At 46.0% G+C, this 21,001-nt stretch overlaps 1 protein-coding gene across 3 annotated transcripts in view; it reads right to left on the reverse strand.

Annotated features, from left to right (window-relative positions):
• Positions 1–21,001, reverse strand: part of ptch1 (patched 1) — a 52,960-nt gene that overhangs the window by 20,143 nt on the left and 11,816 nt on the right. For all 3 annotated transcript variants that reach the window (XM_071518321.1, XM_071518320.1, XM_071518318.1), the window contains exons 3-14: positions 14,455–14,644; positions 14,249–14,318; positions 13,948–14,039; positions 11,928–12,126; positions 11,600–11,721; positions 9,646–9,793; positions 8,180–8,311; positions 7,732–7,887; positions 7,010–7,108; positions 4,974–5,099; positions 1,506–1,624; positions 262–949 (exon numbers count right to left, since the gene is read on the reverse strand). In XM_071518321.1, coding sequence (XP_071374422.1) covers positions 262–949; positions 1,506–1,624; positions 4,974–5,099; positions 7,010–7,108; positions 7,732–7,887; positions 8,180–8,311; positions 9,646–9,793; positions 11,600–11,721; positions 11,928–12,126; positions 13,948–14,039; positions 14,249–14,318; positions 14,455–14,644 — 2,141 coding nt within the window. The remainder of the gene's footprint in view (positions 1–261; positions 950–1,505; positions 1,625–4,973; positions 5,100–7,009; positions 7,109–7,731; positions 7,888–8,179; positions 8,312–9,645; positions 9,794–11,599; positions 11,722–11,927; positions 12,127–13,947; positions 14,040–14,248; positions 14,319–14,454; positions 14,645–21,001) is intronic.

Here is a 21,001-nt window from a genome sequence, read left to right on the forward strand (position 1 = left end):
GTAGACTGTGGTCAGACTTAGTGTGTGTGTGTGTGTGTGTGTGTGAATGAGTCAGATAGTAAATGACCACAGCCTCAACCCCACACCTCCTCGTACTCCATTTGCTAGTGACTAACGCTTCCACTGAAATTATCACCATAGTGAGTCAGCACACACGCACACGCACACGCACACACACACACACTTCCCTTACACAGTAGTCTCTTCCTCTGTCTGTCTCTCTCTCTCGTTCTTTCACACAAACACAGAAACTAAGCTCACCTTGGTGGTGGGCTGCAGGAGGAAGGGGGCATAGTGCTTCTCAGCGAAGGAGGCCAGGGTCCAGCGGGAGCAGGGAGGATCCAGGCAGCGCAGGCCCAGCGATGCTTCTCCGAACTGGGACAGCAGGTCCCGTGTGGAGCTGGTGTTCTCGGGGCTCTGGCAGGCCGCTGCCGCCGCATCGCCCTGGCGGACTGGGGCAGCACCTGGAGTTTGAGCAGCAGCAGCAGCAGGAGGAGGAGGAGGATGATGATGGGAGAAGGTGGCAGAACCTCCAGATCCCCCATTACCGCGGCTCCCGCTGTTGTTGTTGTTGAGGTTGTCGTGGTTACTGCTGCTGCTCCTGCTCCCGCTGTTGTTGCTGCTGTAATATTCGTTACTAGGGTTGCTCCGTGTCGGAGCCGGGTTGATGGGCTGCACGGAGATCTGGGACCTGGGCTCGGCTGTGGTGTAGAAGGCCTGTGTCCGGGGGTCATACTCCGTCCTCAGCTGCACGGTGGACTGCATGGTGATCTGGGTCTGCTGGGCAAAGCCGTGGCTGCTGTAGGAGGGAGGGGGGCTGCTATAGCTTGGGGGAGGGGTGCGGTATGAGGGAGGGGTGTGGTAGGATGGGGGAGGGCTGTAGTGGCTGCCGTCCGCCCCGTCCAGGTAGGCCTGAGGCTCGATCTGGATCACACGGTTGGCACACGGGCTGGAGAGAGAGAGAGAGAGAGAGAGAGAAAGAGAGAGAGAGAGAGAGACAGAAAGCGAGAAAAGAGTTGAGTTAGACCGTAGAGTGCTGAGAAGTTTGACAGGTACACCATCAGATTTCTAGAAGTGATTAAGCACCAGTTTCTCATATTCAAATTTTCAAGATCAGGTTGTTCTGGCAAAGCCTCAAAAGAAAACATTAACTTGAGATTTTTATCTCAAAATGTTCTAATTGGCATTAAATCTGGTTGAAAACCTTCATCAATCCTGCGTTACTGTGAATCCCCCCTTAGACAACAACAAGAAATACAGAGATGAGACTTAGTATGGGAATTTAATAGTGTATACTCCTGTGTGTGTCTGTGTGGTTGTTGTGCCAGTAAGCATGCCCAGACTGGCAGGCAGACTAGTGAAGTTTAATAAAAACAGATAAACAGCCAGTCAAACAACCAAGCACCCAGACAGACAAACAGACAACTTTTAACAGTAATTAGGTTTTGACTGAGGGGGATTAAGGTGAAGATATCTCAGAAATAATCATGTGTGTGTGTGTCTACCTGTAGAAGCAGCAGAAGATGTCAAAGCGTCGGTCCTCTCTCCGGTAGAGGTCCATGCTGAGGATGGCGGGGAAGATGAGCAGCACCATGGCAAAGTTAAACACCACAACCACCGCAGCCTGCAGGAACACACACAGACAATATGTTATTTTATGGAAAATACTGGGAGAGATTTTTTTATTTACTTAGTTGGAGGTAGAGACAAGAGTGGGTGAAACACAGGAGAGAAAGTTCTGGTGGAATTGGGGGCACAAATGGCTTCAAAGAGAGGATCCCTGAATGCAGTTTAATTATCAATCTACAGTAAATATGTTCTCTCTCAAAAAAATATTTCTGCCTCTCCATCCATGTCCAGTTTCCAAAATAAAATTGAAAATGTTATATGAGCTCCAAGAATTACAGTCTCTCTGAAGCCTTACATATACCTTAAAATATCAGTATCTGGAAAAGCTGACATCAGAGAAAAATGCCTTTCAACACATCTTCAATTCTTTCCAAGACCAAAAAACACGATCAATGTGCATAGAAAAAAGCAAGGTGTGTGTGTGCGTGTGAGAGTATATGTGTGTGTGTCTGTGTGTGTGTGTGTGTGTGTGCGCATGTGTGTGTAATAGAAGCCAGTGCAGTGTGTAGTTTAGTATTTGAAGGTGGTGCACTGGAGCAGAGGGTGGGGGTTGGGGTTAGGTTGGGGCCCTGCCCAGAGTACAATCTGGATCTTGCGTAGTTGCCAGACCACTACACACACACACACACACACACACACACACATACACAATCCTGTGTGTGTGCCAGACCACCCAGGGAGCCGGAGGCCCGCAGGCCTGAGGTGATGAGCAGGCGCTGGGGCTGTACAGACAACACACACCCCTTACACACACACACACACTCACACAAAAAAATGCACACACACACACACACATCTCTACTGCCAGCTTAAAAAACTGTACAGCCTCCTACTTAAACCACACCTTAACACCAACCAGACACTCACACACACACACACACAGACACACACACACACACACACACAAACACACACCTCCCCTCACCCTCCCTCATTCCTTTGCTCACTACTCAGTCAACAACAGAGAGAAATAGTATGAGACAAAGAGAGGGAGACATAGAAGAAACTTCTGTAAATAGAGAAAGACAATTCATTCTCAACTGGCCCGCTATCAGCTAGACAGATACAGTATCATGACACACACACACACACATACACACACCCACCAACGTACACACACACACACACACACACACACCAACACACATTCACACTCATTTGTCGCGACCGTTAGCTGACCCCAGAATAGACACCACTCGGAAGATTTATCATCAGATCTGTCCTCTGTGCGCGTGTGTGTGCGTGTGTGTGTGTTCATGCCATTATCAAGCTAAGATTCTTGCTTTTTTGTTTCCCCAGACTGGTGGAGGAGAGAAAACGAGACATAGACAGATAGAGGGAGAGAGAGAGAAAGAGAGAGAGATGAATCCATTGAGGAGTCGACCATAGGAAGTGCTTAATGGCGATAAGGGCAAGAATGTTGTTTTTTAAGCACTCACACAGACACACACACACACACACACACACAAACCACAACCACAGGTCAGCAGATACACATCTCTCAACCCAGCATCAATGCAGAGCCCTACATGAGAGACAAACACCCTAGAGTGAGGCGTGTATGTGTGTATGTGTGTGTGTGTGTGTGTGTATGTGTGTTATGTGTGTGTGTCCATGATAAAAGATGGGTATCAGCATGTCTGCCTTAGTGCAAGTCTTCCCCCCAACCACAGTCACAAAGCCACAGGTGTAAAGTATGTATGCTATGTGTATACGTGCACGTGTGTGTGTGTGTATGTGTGTGTATGCATGTGTGAGAGTGTATGTGTATGCATGTGTGTGTGTATGTCCCCCCTATAAGAGCATACTGCATGGATTAGACCTATGGGGTAAATGGATCATGTTTGACAGACTCGCTGTACTAAAGCCATCTATCCACACATGCTAATATTCTACTCACTGTGGCGACGTCTTGCCTAACTCCGTGTGTGTGTGTATGTGTGTGAGCACGTGTGTGTGTGTGTGTGAGAGAGTGTGAGAGAGACAAATATCACCACTTGCTTAACTATATACTTACTCACTTGTTAACTGTGTACTATTTAACTGTAAGTAACTGTAAGTGAAATCAAGCAGCATACTTTTCTTCTTACTTCCCGCTCATATAGCCCAGTTAACGTGTTGAAATTGTGGATTACATTTGTTTCAGCTGATTTATGAAGGTCAATACTGATACCTATATTTTTGTACTAAAGCTGCCGATAGCTGATATTTCTTGCCAATATTCAATATCTTTAAATTTGACCACTTTCATGCCAAAACATTACAAGGATTCACTGCTTCTCCCAGAATTGTATATTCTCAGCAGGATGGAAAAGCCTCTGAAACAGCATGTAGACCATCATGTGAAGACTTAAACCCTCCAGTGAAAAACCAGACTAATGAAGTTCTTTTAGGTTTCGCAGCTAGTGACCCACCACACATAATCAATGGTAGGGGAAACTCTGGCATGCTCAATATCTAATAAAACGCCAATATCGGCCTGATAGATCAGCAATCTCATCAGTCTAGCCCTTGTTTATACAACCCCAATTTGTTTATAATCTATTTTTACATCTATATTCTATTTACTTCTGGCTATATTCTACTACTTTTGCTGCTGCAATAACCCAACTTCCACACAGGGATCATTAAAGTTTCATCTGATCTTATCTTCTCTTTACAGTATGAACCCTTGTGTGTGTGTGAATTAACTATTCGGTCATTGTTGGAGGCGGTTTGACTCGGTGACAGACCGACAGACATCTCTCTCTCTGTCCCAGTTTTCACCGCTCTGGTGACGTCTATAATTACTGACAGATGTTAGAGGAGTCAGAGCCCCCCACTGCATACCCCCGCCCTTACACACAGACCTTACACACACACACAGACACACACACGGAAAGGCACACATACACACAGTTAGACCTTTGCTTTTCAAACCTCCCACACAGATACCGCAACCCCCCCACACTCACTCATACTCATAGCGTGAGGACATGCAAACACACACACGCACACACACACACTCACACACAGGGATTGGGTTACGTGAACCTCAGCCACAATCTGGACAGACACCGGGCCCACCACTAAACAGCGTCTAAATGGGAGGGGGATGGGGGTGGATTTAGCAAAACACACACCCTCCTCACACACACTCACTTTCAGTTTGATGAATGAAATCAATAAAACAATGGCCTGGAGAAATCTGGAGCCAATGAAGACTGGAACAGGACCATTAGTGAAAGAGAGGCCCCACACGACTGAGCTCTCTCCCTCCCTCTCTCTCCCTCTCTCTCTCTCTCTCTCTCTCTCTCTCTCTCACACACACACACACACACACACACACACACTACCGGGCATACCTGTAGAGAAAAGGCTCTGAGTGCTGGGATGGGGATGAGGGCTGCCATGAAGAATGCTGTGACATTACTGATGGAGGTGAGAGCCACGCTGGCCCCTGTCCTCTTCAGACACTCGCCTGTACGGTCCTGAGAGAGAGAGAGAGAGAGAGAGAGGGATAGAGGCAGATGGAAAGAAAAGCAATTAAACACAAGTCTTCCGTTCGGATTTTAGCCAAAGGCAAATGTCTATGTGTAATACGTGAGATTATGTACAATTATCATAGTAATGATACAACTGACAGTGATTACAATGATTCCTGAAGACCTGAAGTGCACTTAGATAATCCACCTGGGCCTGTCTACCTCTGTTTTAAGGATGGGGAAAAGAGCAAAGAAAGAAAGAAAGAAAGAAAGAAAGAAAGAAAAGAATCCAACAGGCTCGAGGCACAGACCAGTAATAGGGAAAAGGAAATGATGCAGACAGACAGAGAGGAAGATAAAATCAGTCAGTCATATTGGAAACTGATTGAGACACTAAGTGTTTACAATAATCCTAATCCAACTGTCCTTGACTTTGCTCTTAGCTGTCAGAGGAATCATAAGAACACACATCGCCTCTCTCACCTCTATCGATTTTTTGCAAAATCGTAACTGCTGAACATCCTTTTTACTACGTCTCTGAGTAAAAACACACACACACATAAACACACACACAACCCTAGCGGGTTTGTCGGCAGTTGTGTGAAGAGCTGAGGACGTGCAGGACCACACAGCGAGTGTGTGCATGCGTATCTGCGTGTGCGTGTGTCCGTGTGTGTGTGTGTGTGTGTGTGTCACACAGGAGAGATCAGGTTCAGCTCTGTTTAGTTTTCATCTCAGCCACACAAAGGAAGCTGGGGGTTGGGGGGGTTGAGGGGGGGACAGGGACGAGAAGGAGAGGAAAGCGGGGGAAAACAAAAACAAGCAAATACATGTCTGTGTTTTCCCCTTCTGGAGATGAAAGTTATCCCACTGCACACAAACACACACACTCTCTCACACACACACACATGCATGAATGCACGGCTGCACACATGGAAAATAATATAAACTTCAATCTCTATCAGTTTTTTTGTTTATTTTTTTTTGCATTCTTTTGCTTTATTGTACAGTGTGTAGTGGAGAGTGACAGCAAGGGAGGTAGGTCTTTAATGACATATCATGAGCTGGACTCAAACCCACAAACCCACAGCAGTGTAAAAGGAATGTGTCTTTGCCTGTTGATCAATCAATCAGCCCCCCCCCCCCCCCTTTAAACTGAAGCCTGAGGTTTCTGAGGAAACCTTCCATCCTATTGACTGCTGATAAAGAGACAATTTACTGTATACTCTTCCATTCACCATGCACAGGCAGAACACTTTCTTTCATTTGATGGAATGACACTATAATACATCCTACACTTAGGACCACACATGAGCATGCATTTACAGCAGTACTCTAGTCCACAGAGTATACACTTCATACACAGGTGCAGGTGTGTAAAGTAGACAGTGTGATCCTGTAAGTCAATAGCTGTCTTTCATTGAGAGAACTTGCATGCCTGCATCATCCAAATTCATTCAGCAGGTACTAAAGTCATGATATCCTTTGTTCAGTACAGTTGTTTAGCAATACTGAGTCAATTAATACAAGTATCTTCATAATAAAATCAACTACTGATCTGCAATAAAATGTCATTAGAGATAATCCTTGAATAACAAAAAGGCAAAGAGTGAATTTAAATATCTAAGATAGACTGCCTTGAAACGCACGCAGGCAGCCACAGAACTTTAATCTTCTGGTGGATGTTTTCAGAACAGAAGACATTTAATATGGAGCTTTGCTTTGATGAGCGGGCTGAGTGTGTGGCACAGGGGTTGTTTGATGCTACATCACAGGCACAGACAGGCACTCACACATTCCTCTATGGAGGAGATAAGAGGACAGAGGGGTTGAGACGGGGTGAGGGAGAAGTGTGTAAGTGTGTAAAGTTTGCGTCTGTGTGTGGGTGTGTGTGTGAGTGTGGGTGTTTGCCTCACCTCGAATGGGATCCTCTTGTTCTGTCCCGTCTCACTGAAGGCATGTGCGAGGAGGAAGACATCGTCCACCCCAACACCCAGAGCCAAGAAGGGGAGCACCTGTAATACAGACACACCATATCACACACACACACACTTCGTGAGCCGCTATGAGGAACACAAGCCGGGAACGTGTTCTAGTGTGACTGATTTGTGTTGTGTGTCTCGTTGGATAATTACAGCCGTATTCGGTTTTAGTGCTTTTTAGTGGGTATCTTTGTGTAGGAGTGCATGTTATGTGGATGGGATGTCCTGTTCTGGTCGGGTTGTTCTGGCATTATAGTGCAGAATCTCGACTTTTCTATTCCAAGTACAGAGCAACCAAAGCTATATCATGAAACCACACAGCACAGCGCTCCATGGTTTACAATATTTAAGATACCGTATAAGCAAGGGTTCTCAAAAATCTGCATTTTCTCACCCTTCAACCCATTAAAACATATTAATTCTCCTGTCATAGGGGGACAAACAAAAGAGACAGACCCGTGAACTATTTTGGGTCCTGAAACTGCAAAATAAAGAATCATTGTAAGAAATGTGACCTTGATTGACGGTCTCACATACCATCCAATTAACTGACTCACTGACTGTGTGTGTTATGATACTCAAGCCACCTTGGCTCTTGCTAACTGACCAGCTACCCGATTGGCTGGCTGTCTAGCGGCGTCCAGTGTGTGAGTTACCTGCGTGGTGGCAGCGTTGAAGGAGATGCCCAGGAGAGAGCAGAGGCCCAGGCCGGCTGCCACAGATAGCGCCACCAGCAGGACACCTGCCAGTCCTACAGCCCCCTGAGACTTGGCACAGTCCCACCGCAGCATGGTCAGACACGCATAGGCCAGCTGGACACAAACGGCACACAAGTAACCGGTCAATTAACCAACCTATTATACACAGAGCAGAAACCACTGACAGAACACACACAAAATGATAATGTCCAAACAAATTAAATTATTTCTCTCCATAGAAAATAAACAAAGGACTGCTTAATTGGGGTTCATGATACTCTGTTGATCCCTGTAAGAGAAACTTGTCCTTTCATTTCAAGCTAAAATGTAAAAAAATCGTTTTTAATTTTACTCTTCAAGTTTGCTCAAATACAAACGCGTGCCAAAAGGTGCGCCTGGCTCTCACCATGAGCAGGTAGCCGCTGGCCACACGGATGACGCTGATGTCGGAGAAAGACTTGAGGATGTCCTCCAGGGTGGTGGTGGTGAAAGACAAGACCTTCTGAGAGGAATTCGCTGCCACACTCTGCTGCACCGCCTGGAGGAAGAGAGAGAGAGAGAGAGAGAGAGAGAGAGAGAGAGAGAGAGAAAGAGAGGAGAGGAAGGAAAAGCAAGGGAGAAATGGAGAGAGGGGGAAAAAATCAATAAGTAAGTGAACCAAATGATGCCTTAATTGTGCAAGTCATCAAGTTGTAGCATTGAATGATGTCTCCTAGGACAGCAGACAGAATGAAAAAGCTGGGGATAATATGGGAAAAGCAGCAGTCTGTTCCACAAATGTTGTTGAAATTACATGTCCTACATAAACAACAGAAAAATCCCATCTCTGAATAATAAGCTCCACCTCCAGTGTAGGAGGTATTCAGGAGAATCCGTAGACAGTACCATGACCCATCCTCTCTTTCTCTCACTGTCTCATCGCAGACAGATGGCTTCAACATTGAACTGTGCTTACTGCTCAGTGGGGAGCAATGCTGGCTGACACACATTAGGAAACACGCACTACATCACACACACTCGCGGTCACGTGTGAACACGCACATGTGTGAGACACATACCGACATGCGCGCACATATTCTTCCAGACACGCCTAATTGTGCATAACACACTCAAACACACGACACACTGTTAGAGACGTGCTCACACATTTGTACACACACAGAGTGTAACAAAATTTTTGCATTTCTTGGCTCTTTCACTGATGGTTGCCAGAGCCGTATTTCATTGATAAAAACACTGAAGTCAGACAAATGATCACACCTCCTCTCTATCACTGAAACCTGGGCCCCAAGATGAATGGCGCGCTCACACGCAGACAGACACACACACACACACACACACACACACGTACACACACACACACACACGAATACAAGGTCACACCGTGTCGAGCAGAGGTTGGGGCCTCCAAAACAAAGACCAGATGATGTCACACATGAGCCACCAATGGGGCCACAGCTGGGAAAGAGATTGTGTGTGAACTTTTGAGTGTGTGTGCGAGATGTGCGTATGAGAGAGAGAGGGAGAGAGAGAGAGAGAGAGAGAGAGCACTCCCTTAATGTATTCCAGACATGCTTGCTCCATTGCTCTGTTGCTCCCCTCCACTGAGCAGAGAGAGGGAGGTGAGCCTTAGCCCATTACCACACACCAACAGTGGGCCTAGTATCTATCAGGGGCCCGGGCTTTGGATGGGGCCTTTCCATGTTCACCTGTATCCGGCCTGTGATTTACAGCGTGGTTGTGGAGGATTTAAGGTCTGAAACGAAGCCTCTCTTTTCCCGTTCTCTCTGCAATACACACACTCTCTCTCCTTCTCTCTCTCTGGATCTCTCCCTCTCTGCATGTCTCATCTCACAGTGCTTTGGCCCTTACCTCAGAGTATCTCCTCTGCCAGGCTTCCAGGATGGCTGCGGCCTTATCTTCGTTCCAGTTGATGTGGGAAACCTCCTCATAGCCCCGCAGGTGCTCAAACATCTGCTTGGGAGTCATCAGCTGGAACATGGTCTGTAAGGCCTGGGCACTGGAGGGAGGGATGGAGGGAGGGTGGCAGGGTGAGAGGGAGGAAAAGGGGAGGATAGGTGGAAAGGGGGGGGGGGGGGGGAGATGAAAAGAAGGGAGGTCGGTAGAAGGAGACGTAGGAGGTGGGAGGGAGGAGAAGAGAGAGAGGTGGGGAAGGAGATATTATTATTTAAAGTAATAAACCATGACATTTTCATATAAATAAATGTCAGTTTTGCTATTCTCTATTGCCGACTGATATAATACAGTTATGATCCAACCTATATGCACTGTGTGAACATTTTTACATCTGCTGTTCTGTTCTGTTTTTCCTAGGAAAAATCCTCACAGGAAGAGATGCATTTTACGTTTCCGGCAGCAGCAACAGAAGTTTGTTTAGAATAAACAGAAGAAGAAACAGGGTAGTTAGCATGAGCAGCGATAGCCGCCACGGCTGAACAGACAAAGAAAAGAGCGCCACCTACAGAAACTCAAACTTCATCAACACAAAATCAAAGGAAAAAGACGTCACAGAGCTGAACACACTGACTGCAGGGTGATCTCTGGGACGTGCAGCTCAGAGACACCACAGCAGCGACCATTTATCATTTAAGATTTAAGACGCCAAAATGAGGATCTTGCAAAGTACCACTTTAAATTGTGTGAAATTCCTAAAACCTTGCCAAGTCTTTAACAAAATGACATGGAACTGGAGTGTCATCTAAAAATGTCACAGTCAACTCGGTCAATGTAATAGTAAATCATCAAATTTTACAAACCAAAGCAGCAGACATTAGCTAGTCATTCTCCTTATGAATGTGATCACTGTAATATGGTGATAATCACGGTAATGGTGGCAGTTAGTAAACAAGATGTAGACATTGAGTGCCAAGACGCCAACATTAACAGCCCAATGGCTAAATCACACACACACACACACACACACATATATATATACACACACACTCTCACTCTCACACACACACACACACACACACACTCTCACACACACACACGCACGCACACATAGACAGAGTCAGGCACGCACAGACACCCTAATGACCCAACCTTGCCAGGAAAAAACACAACCACAAAACAAACAACGCACCCCACTGTACTCTGTGACCAGTATGTGTGTGAATGTGCGTGTGTGTGTGTGTGCGTATGCACCATCCAAACTGCGATTTAATATGAAAATAAGTGGTCCATTAGCAAAAATTTCACATAATCTGTAAAGTTTATCCCTGTTAGGGCGAACTTCTTACTACTTAATAAAATACGCATGTTTTAATTTCCGTTTGCATGTGTATACTTTATGTTGTATGCTTATATAAAAATCATGTACAATTTATGATTGTGTGCCCTGTGTAATGTGTTTTGTTATGTTGGGCAAAGAGCTTACTGTGCACATAAAACTAAGGGTCCATAAGTATACCACAAACAAATTTATGTACTTTGTCTCTGTGCTTGATATGCACACTGGCATTAAGTGCATTCATCTTATATAGCTGTATATTTGGACAAACGAGCCAGGCAACAGATCACTCTGTGCACGGGTGTGTGTGTCTATGTGTGTGTGTAGAAGTGGGTAGGCAGTGTCCAAGCAGAGCAGCCAGAGCTGAGCAGGAACAGCTGGAGCTCTAAGATTTCACTGGAATCTGCTAATGACTGCAAGATTTACAGCACAGAGCGCACACGGACGCACGCACGCGCCGTTTCGGAGAGTATAAAAGAACAAAAAACACACACTCCGTCCAGAATAAGCGCTGCCGTGATCACAGCGGTGTTTATGGGTGTGTGTGTGCATGTGTAAGTGTGAGTATGTTACCTGAGCAGGGGTCCGCTGCCGTTCTTGGTGGTCCCTCCTACGATCAGTTCCTCCTGCCAGTGCATGTACTTCCTGGACAGACCATGGCAGCCGCCACTCAGGGCCCGCGCCACGTCGAATGGCTGGCGAACCAGCAATAAAAGCAACAGGGAGAAAAAAAAAACGTCAGCAGCTAGGCTCAAGCTAAAGATTTTGCTTATATTTTACCAAAAAAGTATGAATTCGGATAGATCTGTAATGCTCAACTGCTGGGTGAGCCTGCATGTGTGTACAGGCCTTCAAAGCCTGTCCTGTGTGTGTGTGTGTGTGTGTGTGTGTGTGTGTCTACCTTGGTGGCGTTCTTGTTGGGTGCGGTGAGGGGGCAGTCGGGGTCGGCCGGGTTCAGACAGGGTCTATCCATGTAGCCGTGTCCGACGTCGGCCTTCTCCAGCATGTCCTCGAAGCTGTCCACCGGGAAGTTCCCGGCTCGCAGCTCCTCCAGGAAGTCCTTCGGGTCAAAGTTGGTCCACTGAAGAGGGGGCTTCCCTCTGTGAAGGGCAGATTAGGACTGTTGTTTAGACTCTGACCCTGACTGATAATATGGTATTGTTTTGTGTATTTTGAGAGTTAAGTTCAAGTTCAAGTTCATTTATTTATATAGCCCTTTATCACAAACATGTCTCAGAGGACTTTACAGAGAATGTGTCTAGCTAGATCTAACTAAACACAATCAATGGTGAGCAAAATTATATAGGACAAGCATAGCGAAAAACACAAGGTAGGCAAGAGTAGATTTTAGCAAGACAAACAATCTACCTATTCTACATAGAGTTAACTCATCAGATGCTAGAACAACTAAACTGATTCCGACTATCTGTTTTATCCCGTGTGTTGTATTTCTGTTCGGATATCAGTGAACTATCTGCATGTGTTGTGTTTCTGCCTGAAGATTAGTATTATTCCTTGACTGTTGTCTGTAGAAAGTCTGTAGATTGGATTCTAGAGCAAATATTTGACCAAACTACTATCACAGCAATCTTGTTTTAGCGGCACTGAGCTGTGGGGTTACTTTATGCTTGTGTATTTTACTTTAGCTACATTTTTAAACCTTAACTGCTGTTTAATTGCCATTCTACTTCCAGAATTGTATAGGGAGAAAGGAAACTATGCATTTAAGTTTTTGGGTTGCATTTGTCAGATGTTTAGGTGCAATTATGTGCACAGTTTGCCTCTCACTCGCAGTTTTGATTGGCTGACAAATTTCTGTGAGGTATACCAAGTATAATAAGGAGTGGGACCAGAAAGAATCTCTGTCTTGCTCTGTGCTAGAAAACAATAAATGGAGACCTATTCCCATCGTGCAGCAGTGGTGAATTCCTGCTCCAAACCGGTCCTTGTCTCTCTATGCTCTCTATGCCTCGCACATTCCAATCTCTCTCTTTCTCTGAATCTCTCTCTCTCTGTGGTTCAGACTACATTGTATGTGCTTAACCAGGCTTGGGTCATTATTCCCAGCCTCCCAACCAGAACATAGTAAAAACCTTATTTACCATCTGAGACCAAGGGGCAACACACACACACAGACACACACACACGCAGACTCACACACATACACCAAGGACAACGGCTCTCGCTCATACGCTTTCGCACATAGACAAAACATGCATATACACTGACAGCAATGACACACACAAACACACGCGCATGTGCATGCACACACACACGCAGAGGTAAAGGTCTGCTGAGTATTACTGTAGCAGCAGGCCATTAGCAACAGAAGGGCCAGACAATGGTGTGAGGCCCAGGGCTGGAGAGAAACTATCGCCAGCGATACGCATGCCAGCAACCACTACAATAGAGCCTTCAGAGGGGACGAGTTCAGGACACACACACACAGACACACATGCACACACACACACAGACACACACACACACACACACACACTCTTGTTCCTCTGTGGTGTCTGTTTGGTTGGGCTGAGCGTGTTTGGCAGTCACTGCTAAAGGGGTAAAAACAAGATCCAGAGTTCCAGATCTCCTCCCTCTCTCTCTCTCTGTCTCTCTCTCTCTCTCTCCAACATAACAGACGGCAACAATCTGAACATACTGTCACCATACGGTATCTCCATAACCAACACTCATGAGCTCAGCATTCCAGATCTCATTATCCCCAAACATCATTTTAATACGTTTGCCAATTGACCTCATAGCGAGGAAAGCCCTATGTGTGACCAATTAAAAAAGCATTTGATCATCTGACCATTTAACTGCTTGAAAGAGACTGGTCGGTTGATCTAATGATATGCTGTGCTGGCATGATCAGATTGTGTTACCACATCATAAAATAAGAAAAGGTTTTGTGTACTTACGGGAGATAGACCATTCCAGATTGGAGCTTGGCTCCCTCCCAGAAACAGTCCAATGGGGTGATGATGAGGCAGGGATGTAGCTTCTCTATGATCTAATTGGGCAGACACACACACACACACACACAGACACATGCACACACACACACAGAGGAGTATTGACACATTGAGGAATGGAGGAAACAAGCAACAAAGACAAAAAAAACAACAAATTTTGTTGATGATATTTCAACAGGACCTTGGGAGTAAAAGTCCAGATAAAAAATAACTTTACAGTGTCAAACTGAAATGTCTTCGATCTTACCTGATCCATAAAATGAGTTTCCGTGACTAGCTCTCCTGATTTGTAGCATAAGTGTTCTAATTTCCATTGTCTACAAAGGGGAGCAAAACAGATGATCAGTTTTCTTAGAATAAATTCATCATCATCATCAAGAATACATTTATCATCTGTATCCACTAATATCAGCCAGATAGACAAGCAGAAAGACATGGTGCAACAATGCTTACCTGTTGTAAAGGTAAACATGAACTCTGCTGGCTCGGATAGCTGAGTCCAGGTGCTGTCGTAGCGCCTCCACTGTTAGAACGTTGGCTCCCTCCTCCCGCGGCGTCTGGATCATCAGCTGAGGGTTAAACATGGCTTCCTCGCCCATCTTCTGACGTGTGTACTTCAGCTCCTGGTTCACACGCCCGCCGACTGCACAGAGAGGAGCAGACGTGTTTAAACTCACCGTGCAAACATCCAAACACACCAAACTTACTCCTACTGTAGATGCATTTGTATTGGATTGATTTGATCATCAATTTGGTTCAAATCAGTATATTGCACATACACATTCCTTTCCAAGAATGACAGAAGGTCAGACAGACAGGACACACACAGTCTGACAGCCCCCCACTCACACACACTCACAAGCAAAATCATGTACTACAACATCTCTGACCTAAGAAATAATCCTCTATTTTTCCCGCAAAGTAAACCCAAAGACATCTCAGCCCGGCCACGACATTATCAGACTCCTATCTTAAACAAAAGAGCTTTGCTTACAGCGAGCTCGTACCGGTGCACTGCCAAACATCCTAACTCCTTTGGATCTAGGAGAGCAACATCACTCGAACAAATCCACATTTCAAAAAGACAGCTTAATGTTTCTACTCAAATTTGCTGACAAGTCAGCAAGCGCCAGACCACGTTCAGTGCATGTGTGTGTGTGTGTGTGTGTGTGAGAGGCTCTCTTCCAGGCTTTGCTCCCAGTATCGTGGTGGGACTAAGCCCTGTGCGTGCGCTCTGAGCTCTCAGCTAGCCCAGCTACAAAAGCAGCCTTTCAGGTCCTTTAGCTACCCTGCTCCACCCCAGCATAGCCAAGGCAACTCTGGCAAAGACTTTCTCTCACACAGACACAAACACACACACACGCTCGAACAAATGCAGGCAAATGCTCACATGCATGTACACACATACACACATTCCCACACTTGTGTCAGTCAACTACAAGGCTGATTCAGTCCAACCTTGCATTGGCAAAAACATTGGTGCTGAATTTTGAAGCTACTGACCGCCAGCTACGCTACAACATTAAATGTGCAATAAAAGTACATGTTTTTTTTTAAATATAACATCACTTTAAACTACTCACTTCAGACTGGGGGTTGTGTTTGTGCTTGTGCATGTGTATGTGCATGTTTGTCTGTGTGCGTCTGCCTGTCTGTATCCCTCAACTCTGTGTATCTGTGTCTGATTTACCAGCAGAAGATTTGAGCCCTTCCATCATCATCAGTGAGTGAATGTTCAATGACAACTCAGTATAGTCCTCTGTCTTCTTTCACTCGCTCACACACACACACACACACACACACACAGGCCCGCACACACACAGGCGCGCACACCCACCGACATGAAAAATGCACTGTGAGAAAGCCGACTGTGTGAAAAATCTGTAACATTTTACTATGCCCTAATCCAATTGAACAATTCCGCTCAATTCATGCAACAACAGGCATAGGTTGAATATTTTCGGCCCATTGTAATGGCATTAAAGTTGAACATAAGCATGCCTATTCTGCTGGGCTGGACCACCCAGTCAGACCAATGGAACGGGGAGGGAGGGGGCCGTGTCTCAGGGCATTAGGAAAACACACTTGATTTCTTTTTTTCTGGACCCAAACAGCATTCCCATCTGATCCCGTCTGAAGGCATGTTTATAATACTCATCATTAATAGCAGGCCCAGGCTAACCGGAGCGACATGCTTTCCACTGCTAGGCAAGCTAGACAGCAACGGTACACCAAGCCCCCCCCCACCCCCCCTTCAAAAGAGCACGCATGGAACTGATTTAGACCCTACACACACTGACAGTGCACTAACAAGTCGACTTGTCTGGTACACTCAGCGCTCAAAGGCACAGCTAGCCCAAGGCTTCTTCTCAAAGAACACTGACAAGAAGTAGAACTGGGAACACAGCGGATACTAGAGAGAGAGAGAGACTGGTGCATCCATTTTCAGTTTGCTTCTAAGCGTGCTAGAAGATGAGAAAAGATGATTGAAAAAAGATGGGAGGGACGTGCTTAGAAAGACCTCTCTCTCTCTCTCTCTCTCTCTCTGTTCTGAACACATTCCAAGATCTGGACTGCCACCCAAAGACCTTGAGTTTACAGCAAGCAGTGAGGAATGGGACAAGTCAAAGGAATGTACTCTCTCTCTCTCTCTCTCTCTCTCTCTCTCTCTACAGGAAACAGCACATTACGGCCTCAGGCTTGGAGAATTCCACACTTCACGAGGTTACAGCGTTTTGGGGTCAACACTCGCACAGCCTCAGGGTGAAATTAACACCCCAGCTGGACCGAGAAAATGTGTGCGTGTGAGTGTGTGTGTGTGTGTGCGTTTGTGTCCGTGCGAGCATGTGCGTGTGAGTGTGTACACACAGCTGTGTTTCTTCAATGACACATATTCCCATATTCCTTCTCCTAAGAAAACTGGTTGACCCCGGCATGTGTTGATATCTCAAAGGTGTCCTGCTCAAGGCCTCGACAGCTACGGCCTAAAACAAAGTGCCATTGACACTTCCAAATACATCCCATTGCATTCCATTTCTTACACTCTTCCTTTCTCTTCCCTAGTCCCTTTCCTTCATCCCTCTCTTCTCCTTCTCAATCTCCTCCACTACCCATCCCCAACTGTCATTCACACACATGTGAGGTGTTTATGTGTACTGCCACCACTGTGTATGTGTGTGTGTGTGTGTGTGTGTGTGTTACTATATGTGTGCATGCATTACTAATACGCTTTTCAAGGCAGCACTTTTCAAAAATAGGCCTACACACAAAAGAAGCAAATGAGTGTCTTTGTCCATGTAGGGAAAATGAGAGATGGAGGATTGGGAGAGAAGAGAAGAGAAGAGAAGAGAAGAGAGGAGAAGAGAAGAGAAGAGAAGAGAAGAGAAGAGAAGAGAAGAGAAGAGAAGAGAAGAGAAGAGAGCGGGCAGCCCTATGTGTGTCACTGTATTGCAGCCTTCAGCAGGGTATTCAGTTTGTTGCATAACATTAACCCCTGGTCCCCCCTATTCTCAATGTGGGGGACGGGGATGGGGGGGGTGGGGGTGGAGGGAGAGAAAGTGGGTTTCTAAGGAACTGACATCACCCCCTCCCCCTTCTCAGTTCTGAACTCAAACCCCCACCCCTCCATCCCCATACTCTCATTTTCTCTCTCTCGGCTCTATTCAGCGCTGGTCTGTGATTGGCCAGATCATGATGGCAATCAGCCCAGCCCCTCTGTCAAAGCCAACCCCCACCTCCCCCTTCTCTCTCTCTCTCTCTCTCTCCCCCCTTTCTCTCTCTTCCACGCTGCAACACACAACAACACAGCCCCACCCCCTGCACATCTCCTACGCCTGACAACGGAAGCATCCCTCACTTTAAAGTGAAACATGCACCACCAGTGGCAAACAACTTGATTTCAACAATTTGTGTGTGGCTCTGACATGACAAACACACACACACACACACACACACACACACACACACACACATGCAGACACACACACACCTTGTACAGACATACAAAAACAATCAAAATAAACAAAACAATAAAAGTATTCCTCCTGTGAAATTTTGCACAACCTGAATAGACATCCCAAGTCTCACCCAGGATGTGTTTCCCTCCTATCAGCAGGTCTAGAATCAGTTTTAAGTCCCACTTTCCCTCACCTCCACTAAAAAGGGTCTGATATAATATCTGACCCAGTATCAGAGAGCTCAGCGGGGGGCGAGACAAGGCTGTTAAAGGGAGCAGAGGGAGAAGTGTCATGTTACGTGATAGGAGCACGCGTGTGTGTAGGATATACGTGCATATACGTGTGTATATACGTGTATGTGCATGTGGATACACGCATCTACATGCGCATGCGTGCGTGTGTGTGTTCATGTGTGTGTGTGTGCAGAGAGAGGATTAGCTGGATTAGGCCCCCTCTCAGCAGGGACCCCCTGTGGTGAGGAGGAAGCCCCCCAAAACCAGGTCATCTCTCTGCCACCAAGTTTTCAGCGACCTCCCATACCCTGAGCCCCCCGATACCACACCGCCAGGAGAGTTGGAGCGCTCCACAGCTCCCCACAACATATACATGAGGATGTGATCAGGATGACCCCCCACAAAAAAAACAGGTTGCAATCATGGATACACAAGCGGACACAAGCAGCAGCATCTCCATAGTAGCCAAAAGCCATTTAAAAAAAAAAAAAAGTCACATGTGGAAAATACGCATGTGAATTCAAAGCACGTGTGCTTATTGGACACATGTTGGTTTTGTCATGACATGTGAAATACATTTTTCACATGTTAAACAAACATTGGTAGCTGACTACATGTAGTAAAAAAAAACCAAAATTCTCACATCTGAGGTGCAAATTGTCACGTGACAAAATTGCTGACGTGAAAACCAGCATGTATCCAAAAATCACATGTGGTTTGGATTCACATGTGTATTTTCCCAGGTGACGTTTTTTGTAAGGGCTGAATTACTGAGAGAAAAACTGCATCACATCCCTGTATACAAGGTAAGCTGCCATAGACACAGTGCTTCATATATCTATGCTACAAGCAGTGGAGACATGCTTAACATGCAGCTATGACACAAGACATCTACACCAAATAGTCTATTTTCATTGGAGCAGTTTGATGAACACAGAGCAGGCTCCAACTCAAAAGAAGATTTAATTAAAAGAAGGAAGTATATAAGGGAGAAAAAGATTGCATCATCGTCTCTCATTTTCCCTCCCTCTGTCCCCACCAGTGGTCTGTCAGTCTGTCCAGGTATGGTTTTCCCACAGTAGGGACCTCCTCTTTTCTCTTCTCTGTTCTCCTCCTTCCTCCTGTTCTTTCTCTCAGCTGCTGCTGCCAATCGCCTGACAGGGCTTTGATCTCCGAGGAGAACCCACCTGTTGCTCCGCCATCCCTCTGCTTCTACCTTCATCTGCTGTCGTTCCATTTCTGCCCTTCACTGCATCTTTTAAAGTATGCCTTACTGTTGCTCTTGCTGCTACATCCTCATACACCCCAATTAAAACCTCAGCAAATGTCTATTATTCTCTGCCATAAGGCATGAATCAAGATATTGTCACTCATTATATTGTGGAGATGTATCACTTACAGCCATGATCTAAAATTTTTAACTATAGCTGGGTAATGAAATTCAATGACAAGGCCTACCATAATCTCATGTCAAAGTAACAAGTTTGGGAAGTTTTGAGTTTTGAATTGTTCCCAAACTTTATTTGATTACTTAATTTGACTTATTCATTTAGAAACTTTTATTTCCACTTTGTTTCTCATGACAATATCTTGAACCTGTTACTGTGTACTGAATTGTATCACAAGCAGAGCAATAGTGTGACCATCACTTTTTCTGCCTTCCTCTATCAAAACCATAAACGCCTCACATAACACGCCATCAACTATTATCCTGTTTCTGTCTTTTATTTCTCAACATTTTACTATGTGTTCCTCTCTTACTCTCCAGGCATGCATTGTTTCCACATTGTTCCTCCTCCAACACTCTTTTATAACTTCTACTAGTTTGACTTTGCCCACAGCTTCTTTCTAGATGAAGCCATTGTAGAGGTCCCACCATTTACTGCATGTTTGCTGGACTACATGAATTGGTTGGGTTGGTTTGAGATTTGTTTAGAAAATGTGTATTTCCAGTCCTCCTGCTCTCTCTCATCACCTTGAACGTACTGGACCCATCTAGCATGACTATTAGCAGTCATAGCAGGAGCAGTAGCAGTAATAGCAGTACTGAATGTGAGCTGTGCAATGCAGGTGTGCACACATCCACAAATGCTTGCTGAAAGGCCTCACTGAGAGCCGAGACCCTATCTGACCCAGAGCAACTCTTTTCTCCCTCCCCCTTCACCCTCTCTCTCTCTCTCTCTCTCCTTTCAGCTTTCAAAGGGGAGGGGACTGCCACACAGAGGGAGGGTAAAACAAGCAAGGTAGAGAGCGAGTGATTAAGAAAGAAAAGAAAAAAGTAAGGGAGTGAGAGAAAGAGAGTGATATATATATAGAAGAGAGAGGGGGAGAGAGAGAGAACTAGAGAGAGGGAGAGAAATATTGAGAAATGGGGAGGGAAGTGCTCTGACATGCAGCTGTAGCACATTGTCCCCCCAGCTCACTCACCCCCCCCCCGACAGCACCCCGACCCCTGACACAAATGTGACACCCCAGCTGCCAACCCCCCCGCCCCCCCCAACTCCGACGCCACACCCCCACCCACCCCACCAGCCCTCACCCCCCAACTCCAACATTACCATATGTATGGGTCCCCTCGCCCCTGATTATGCTAATCACCTGTCCGGCCCCTGCAGCCCCTAAAATGGGTGTATTTAGCAGTCGGCTGGCTCCCAATGCAGCTTCCCCTGGGCCCGAGGTGTACATTCACACACTCCTCAATGGGCAGATTCTTCCACGTTGCTGCCTTCATTCAGGTCCCACCCCCCATCCACCCCAACCCCCCCCCCCCCCCCCTAAAAAAAATCCTATTCAATGCCACTGGATTCACAG

This window comes from Centroberyx affinis, unplaced genomic scaffold (assembly GCF_046629955.1).
Source record: "Centroberyx affinis isolate AG114_WGS23_722 - 3 ecotype Tasmania unplaced genomic scaffold, CSIRO-AGI_Caff_v1 ptg000563l_1, whole genome shotgun sequence".
Taxonomy (NCBI): domain Eukaryota; kingdom Metazoa; phylum Chordata; class Actinopteri; order Beryciformes; family Berycidae; genus Centroberyx; species Centroberyx affinis.